Source organism: Triticum aestivum, chromosome 5D (genome assembly GCF_018294505.1).
Source record: "Triticum aestivum cultivar Chinese Spring chromosome 5D, IWGSC CS RefSeq v2.1, whole genome shotgun sequence".
NCBI classification, from domain to species: domain Eukaryota; kingdom Viridiplantae; phylum Streptophyta; class Magnoliopsida; order Poales; family Poaceae; genus Triticum; species Triticum aestivum.
Window position 1 is genome coordinate 13965058 of NC_057808.1, and position 7936 is coordinate 13972993.

At 41.9% G+C, this 7936-nt stretch overlaps 1 protein-coding gene across 3 annotated transcripts in view; it reads right to left on the bottom strand.

Annotated features, from left to right (window-relative positions):
• Positions 1 to 3348: 3348 nt before the first annotated feature.
• LOC123119137 (short integuments 2, mitochondrial) overlaps positions 3349 to 7936 on the bottom strand; it is an 8483-nt gene continuing 3895 nt past the window's right edge. For 2 of the 3 annotated variants that reach the window (XM_044538832.1, XM_044538834.1), the window contains exons 6-8: positions 7242 to 7338; positions 6843 to 7054; positions 3349 to 3817 (exon numbers count right to left, since the gene is read on the bottom strand). In XM_044538832.1, coding sequence (XP_044394767.1) covers positions 3572 to 3817; positions 6843 to 7054; positions 7242 to 7338 — 555 coding nt within the window. In that variant the 3' untranslated portion in view covers positions 3349 to 3571. Of the gene's footprint in view, positions 3818 to 6407; positions 6481 to 6842; positions 7055 to 7241; positions 7339 to 7936 lie in introns of all 3 variants that reach the window. The other variant, XM_044538833.1, reaches the window with a different exon arrangement.

Consider the following 7936-nt stretch of genomic DNA (forward strand, 5'->3'; position numbering starts at 1 on the left):
CAGCTTGAAAACGTTGAGTTCATTTCGAGAATGTCTAAAACTAGACCATTTTCAACGAAGGGTGTCCTAGTAGGCCGGAAAGGTCTGTCAGAAATATTGGAGGAAAACAACGCATGAGCATGTCCAGACAGCTTGGTCGCTAGACCGATTTTACATTTGCGAATCACAAGTTTCGAATAAGTAAGGCCTAAAGGAGAGTATTTATACAAATGGATACATTTGCAAATCACAAGTTTCGAATAATTAAGGCCTAAAGGAGAGTATTTATACAAATGGACATTCGTAAACTTCTCACTACAGTTCATGCAATTGACACTCAACTACTCATGTCATGAAGTTTTCGCCTTCTTTTATCTTTCTTTTTTTTGCAAGAAGAAACACAACATAAACATAGTGCCTACTGCCTACTCACATAATGAAAGATGCTAAAACAGTTCCCGAATGACTTGCCCAACACTTATCGTATGCTTGGCTATCAAATGCTACTCACACGCCTTAGGAATTAGGATGTTAAAGGTCCAATGCTTATGAGTTTAGATATGTTTCCTTTCATATTAGTTTCAATCTATGGAATACTCTGAAATATTGGAAGAAAGCAAAAGATCATGGTAAGCATTTACTGTACTACTAGCATCATAATAGTCAGAAATTTAGACGAGCCATTTCTACATGGAACTCCACTATAAAATTAGGCAATGATTTTGTACAATTGTTGTTCTTGTGAGTCTAATGGATTTTTGCTCCGTTCCTATCAGATTCAACCCACATCGTGGATCTCGCAGTTGAAAGGTTGGACAACCAGTAGTAGGAGGAAGATGGCTGCTCAAGTGTGTGGCCAGGCTGTTCTCTTCCATTACGGAAGCCAAAGTTGAAGAGTTTTTTCAGATCTGGCTATTTGTCCTGGATGCCCAATGCCCAATCCCCAATGTCATGGTACTGAATAACATTGAACATTGAGCTTGTGTGATTCCATCATATAGTTCTGTTAAGTTCGTTAGAATAAGATGGACCATAAAACACAGTGCCTAAGACAGATGTAGCCATGTAATTTGCTTACCATTCCTTAAAGACAGATGTCCAATTCTAACAATTCACAAGATTGTTGTTTAAATTGCAGAAACCCTTTGACTTGCCTCTGTGTAGCCCTTGTCGAGGAATGTACGTGATTGATCTAGTATTCATAGAAGTGGTGAAAAAACGAAGGGGTCGGATCATCTGACAAGCAGCTACTCTCAGCGTATGCCGAGACTGAGATCCGTGCACATTCGACGATGGGATGGGTGGATGGATCTCCAATGATATCTGCAACCTGGACATAGGATTTGTGGCCCCCGCGCGAACGTCGAGGCTGCAATACAAGTCTATGCAAAGGTCGATGACCAACACCCTCAGCATTTGAGGTTCACCGACTTGAGCACTGGCTACCATGACGAGATCGTGTTGTTCAATGGGAAATTCTCCGGGGACGAGAAACTATTCAGCACATCGTCGCTGTGAAGGCCAACTTACAATTAGATGTTGTTCTGCGAGTGGACTGGTCGACGTTTCGGTGGACCTTTCATGGTGAACATGTTGGATCTGTTAAGTGTTAACTCTCCCGATGGTGACAAGGTCGTTGAGTATGGCCAATTCTTTGTGAGGGTCATCTTTGCTCTGAAGAACTCCGAGGAAAAAGGCCACCGCCAACGTTCTGACATACGTCGATTGTATGAAACTTAATGAAACTAGTGTAGAAGTTGCCCCATAATGCTAGCTCTAGTTCAGTAGTATTTGAGTAGAGGTTGAATTTCTCCTTGTAAAGCCCTTGTGTGATGAAACAGCAGGAGGCTGGGGTAATCAAATGCTGGATAAATGATCTGGTGTGTATGTGATACTATCTGCTTGATTGGCATTATATTTTCAGCGCTAGCCAATGTTTCCTATTAATTTTCATGCATCTTTCCAGTGTTTTGTGTGCATAACGATCCATATGGAATGGAGAAAACATAAATCAAATGCGTTAACATCCGCAGTAGATATGGTAAATATATTTTGTGATTTAGATATGTTAAATCCTATATTTTACCCAAATGGTAAGTGCCATCCATGTGCCACGAAGCATTCCGGTACTGGCGTTTTCTACAACTAAAATTGCCATCCGAAAAGAAAAACAAACCCCAAAAAATAAAATGAAACTTGCCATCGAAAAAGAAGTTGCCATCGTCGCGTCACTAAACTTGCCATAAAAAATGTTCAGAGTTGCCATGTGTTTGTGCCACACGCGTATGAGGGTCCATATTTTAGGTCCTAGCTAATGTCTCCCTTTAATCTATGCATCTTCTGGTGGTTTGTGTCACAGATTTGATTATATACTTTTTGTGGCATATAACACCTAATTTGTAACTCGAATTTTGGGCCAAAGCTAGGCTCAAAACTGAAGGGGGGGAATCATAAACCTGGACAGAGGAAGTAGCATAAGAAAAAGTAGTAAGCGTGGTCTCAGAATAGACGAGTAAGATGGCAAAGCATAAACATGTTTCCATAAAGACAGAAAAGATAACACAAAGTCACAAACCACAAAAGAACCGTGCGGAGAGGAAGTGGCCAAACCACCACGCTACTAGTCGCCCCGTTTGCTTAGTTTTTTCTGCCGACCATGGCCTCGAATAGGGCTGGTCCTCCTCCATGTACATCCAACCCGTCGCCACGACTGCAGTTTGGCTCGGTTCCAGGCCCAACAATGTCGTCCAACTATGTTTACATAAGAACTGTAACCCTCAAGTCTTGGGTAATACTACCTATTTAAAGAAATATAAGAGCGGTGTCATAAACTTGATCGTCCCCATGTCGCCCAAGCGGTGTCACAATTTCTTCTTTATATTATCAGCTGCACAGCTTCTTTTGTAGATTTTGTTCTTCTTTCTCCAGACCACCAGAAAAAGGAGCATGATTGGGCAACCAAACCTATGTAACCGATAAACCATATAACTCGGTCTCATATTCAAGAGATCCAAAACCTTTTTGGCTTGCATCATGAGAATGAAATTCATAGGTTCAGGAGATCCAAGACCTTTTTCAACTTACCATGCCTACTCTAATCAATTAAAAGAGTAACCACTCGCAGAGTTCTCTTTACATATATACAGAAAACAGGTTGCTTTACCTCGTGCATTGGAAAAATTAGCCAATCTGTCGCTGCATCATACTGGCTGCCTACAGTTTTTATGTATTGGTGCCCCACCAACGGTCCAAGAAACCCACCTGCTGATGATGCAAAATCGGTTCCCCTACGTGTGTAAGTTTCCTAAAGACCTTGCACAACCACTTCCACCGAAATCTCGGGACAAAGGGGACGAGAAGAACACGGGGAAAACAAGAAACAGCAGCCAATCCACATAGGCAAAGAGCCCACCACCAAATAAGCGGCAAGCGGAGAAACCCTACAAGGGGAATCTGCGCAGCAAGGCACACGTGTGCTTCTAGTTATCTATGAGTGGTGCTGAACATTGTGACACATCGCATTACTTCACAACAAAACTATTCCTGGAAGATTGCAATCACCTGGCATTCAAAGGCAGGTGAATCTTCCCCTTCACTGCTGGTCAGGAAGGTCGTCGAGGATGAACGGGCCGAGTTTCCCTGATCTGAAAAGAGTCAATAACTTCTTGGAGGCCGGGCCATGTGATTCATCAAGCGGTTTGTGGGGTATTCTGAACACCTTTCGAAGGGCAACAAGCTGTGAGTCGATTAGACTTTCCAGCTCGTTATCTTCATCGAGGTTGCCTGTGAATTCCATGGCTGTACTGCACAGCGTTCTCTGGACCTCTATCACCAAGTCCTGTAACAGGAGGATGAGGTTGTTAACTCCTATAGGAAATAGATGACTTGGAGGAAACGATTGATTACCACAGTATCATGGGCACAGCAAGTTTTTTTTTAAGGTTAAATGTGCAATTTGCACCGTACGAATAGTATGCATAATAACAATGAACAACAAGCAGCTTTTGATTGGACAGAAAGATGATAGTAGGAAGTTCTGTGTAAGTTTATTATCCTGTGCTATCTTGAAGACGAGTCACAAAATCAACTCTGACACACAAGCAGAAATGATGAAGCAAACAAGTGGGAACACAAAGGATTGAGCAAAATAAAAAGAAATACATGAAAATAATTGGCAAGTCAACAAAATGTACTATTTTACAGTTCAATTATATTTAATTAGAATAATTAACGAGATATGGCAGATAGACATAATCACATGGTGGGAGTTCGACTAGCACAAAGTGTGCTGCAGAACCCATCTACCTGGATATGGACCTTTTTGGATCTCAACCACTATATGCTGAGGTGTACACAACAGAGGAACTATAGTGACACACATCAGCGCAATGCACTACAGCATTGCATGATAACTGCTGTGGTAGGATAGATAGATAGAATTGCACTAACTAATATGGTGGGTTTTACACGTGGATGCAGCACACTCCACCAAAACTATGAGCACACATTAATCAAATCAATAAGACCATATTATCAACTTCTGCCATGGCCCTAAATTAGATCAGGAAATACAAATTAGCATCTATTGGCATTATTCCTTACAATTTTGCAGGACGAGCTAGAATAGTACTGGAGTGAAAACAAACCTGAAGCTATGTGTGGCACACAGAAAGTTGATAATTTAGCATCATACTAAAATAAAAACATGCAAACAAAAGATATCCCATGGTCTCATAAAAAAGAAGATATACATGGCGAATAAATTCTTATCCACGAATAAATTCTCCATTATGGGTGTGCTTTGTTGGAGAACAAAGTCGAATGGAATGCCATGGTTCCATTCCACGGAGTGGGTTGGTTTCGTTCCTGTGTTTGGTTGTGGGCATTATGTGCAATGGAATGGTTACATTTCAGTGTTTGGTTCGAGAGATGGAATAGAATAAATTTGGTTCAGCTCACCTCTTGTGTAGAAAAGGGTGAGATTACCTTTCAATGCACCAACCAGCATACACACCAAGCAAAAATCGCAAAAGACTAGCTTTTTGTTGGAAAATTCATATACTGATGCCTATGTTTTACGTGTGTAAAATTTATTACTATATAAACCACACCATGGACAGTGTGGACTAGCCTTTTTCTTTTCCTTCAATGCTCAGAATTCTAACTCTGATAGAGCAGCTATGAGAATGCAGGAAAACGAGGGTCGATGCTATGGGACATGATAAAGTGAGGGGAAAACAAAAGAAAACAAGGAGGAAACTTCTAGCAGCTAGCTGATGTTGTAGCTAGTAGCACTAGAGCAAATCACCCTACTAGCCGATGCTGCTGCCGCTCCTCTCTCTGCTAGCCGCTCACAATCTCTGGTGCTGCTGCTCTGCTGCGTGCTAGCTGCTTCTTTCCCAGGCTTCCCCTGCTGCCCCGCCGAGGCTCATCGCTGCTCCGCTCCTGCCTGGCCGCTAACGCCGCAAGCAGCTGCTGCCAAGGAGTGCCGCACAGGCATCGCACCGCCACTGAGGAGCGCTGTCCACAAATCGATCCGCCCGCCCGCTGCCCTGCGAGCCTACGCCGCTGATTTTTGCTTCATTGCTAGACCTACGCCGCTAACCGCCTTCTCGCTGGGAGTGCCACTGTTTTTCCTTTGCTCATAGCCCACTGCCACTGTTCTTTCCATCTCCACCACCACGTTATGCAAGAGAGAGATGATGGGATAGGTGGGTTAGGTGGGGGTGAGAGAGACGTGGGTGGTGAGACGAAATTGTTCTTTTCCGCTAAGAGCTGGAACCATGTAATTCCAAAGATTTGGAGGAATCAGTGGATTCCGGATCTTCTAGCTAGCAGTCTAGCACAGCCAAAAAATATGCTGAAATCCAATTTCGCCGCACATATTTTAGCAAACCTTGGTGCTGATAGTTTAATCTGCAGTGAATCAAAGATTGTGGCTTCAAAATTATCAACTTCTGCCATGGTACTATACTAGTTTGCACGACAAAGTTATCATTATTTCGAACTATTTTGCAACACTAGGCCAGGATACAGCAGTGTCAAATGACCGAAGCAATGAATTGTGGTACATAAAATGTCAACAGTCTACCATTAATGTATAGTAACTAAGACATACCAGAACAAGATATTCTATGCTGGAGAATTTATATTGTGAATAAATTCACTATTGAACTTGTTGCCAGCAAAACCACACAAAATTGGCTGAAATCCAACTTTGCTACACACACTCTGAGCTAACCTCCAAGCTGACTGTTTAATTTGCAGAGTTCAAAACAGAGTATGACAGAAAACAAACTAACAAAAACTAGATGGATGTGTAATGTTTGCTAATGACCCAACTTAGCCTAATGCTAGCCCCAGCTAGCAGTGAATTGAAGATTGTGACTTCGATACATCATGAATATAAAGTGAAGATAAATGTATACCTAGCAGGTTAGCGATATCAATCACCAGCACTTCACAGTTACTTTATAACTACCATGTCAACTGACAAGCTAGCTGCATAGAGTGCAACAGAGCAATTAACAAAGAGGGTAGCATCTAATGAAAAAAAACCGAAACCATGACTCAAAGCTACAAATAATGCAGGCTCACATCAGATGTGAACCATAACCATTTCATGCTAATCCAGTGCATCTGATTTTAAAAACTTCAGGTGGTAGGATCACACTGATTGTAAGGAGTTATTATTATTTTCAAAATAATCATCCATGTGATCCTCAAACCCTCATATATCTAATAGATCCTAATGTCAGCTGATGGCACACAAGAAAAGTTTGCATGATAGCACCTGGATATGGGTTTGGAGACATGCCCCCTTAATTGGCTCATGCAGTGCATTTTCTGATAAGAGCCAGTACCTGAACATACAAGGCATCTGAATTGTTAAAACGCTGCCTCCTCCGCACTGAACCTCTAGACCCTTTTTCACAACTGTCATCTGGATCTTCATCAAATTCTTCTCTTCTGTGTAGCAATCGCTCCCAATGTAGAGGGGTTTTTCTAATATTAAGAAGAGATAATAAATATTTGGCTATACGCTCCTCTCCAACCACCGAATCTTTAACAGCTCCTGTACATAAACAGAAAAGTACAATATTACAATGTGGCAATACAAGTATGTGAAAAATCCAATATCAGAGGAGAGTAAAACTAGTAAACAAACCATGATAATCATTACGAGGAAGGCATGCCAATAATCTTGCTCTTCAGATAATTGTTGGCACAGAGAAAAGGACAGTACAGAATAAGAATCTAACCTGTCAGAGCAAGCTTTAGACCTGTTTCCATGTCTGGAATGCTTGGCACTAGAACACCTGGTGTATCAAGCACGTAGATGCTCGGCTGGCTTGCAATCTATCAAAAAAAACATTGCATTGTTTAATGTACTCAATTAGTCATAACAGAAGAGACCAAACAACAGGGCACTGTCCTAGAAATGGCTCGTACTTCTACAAATGCACTCACTTCAATAAAGGGTCACTGACACAGCAGTTCCATGTGTGGACAGTTGAAAATTACTGAGCTGATTGTTTTCGTGAAAGAGAATGGAGTCAGGGTTAAATGAAATAATTACCAGCCGAGCGCGATGACAGGGCCACATACGGCATATGGGCCAAGGACATGTTTGGTTTGTAACCACACGTTGCCAAATGTTAGGCAGACAAGTTAGGCAAGTGTTTGGTCGCAGCCACGACACACTTTCTTAGCCTCTTACCCCACTTTTCATAGTCATTTGCTAGCCAACTTCTGCCACAAGTGTACAACCAATTTTACTGCCTTGCCACACTTGTAGCACAAAAGTGGGGTACAGCGTGGAAGTCAACTAAACACGCCCTAAATGAATTGTACTAGGTTTTGGGTTGCATGCCCAAGTTGCCCGTCGTATGGATATGTTTAAAATGTATGCAGAACAAAGAGAATGGAGAGCACAGAAGTAAAGAAAGGCGAGTGC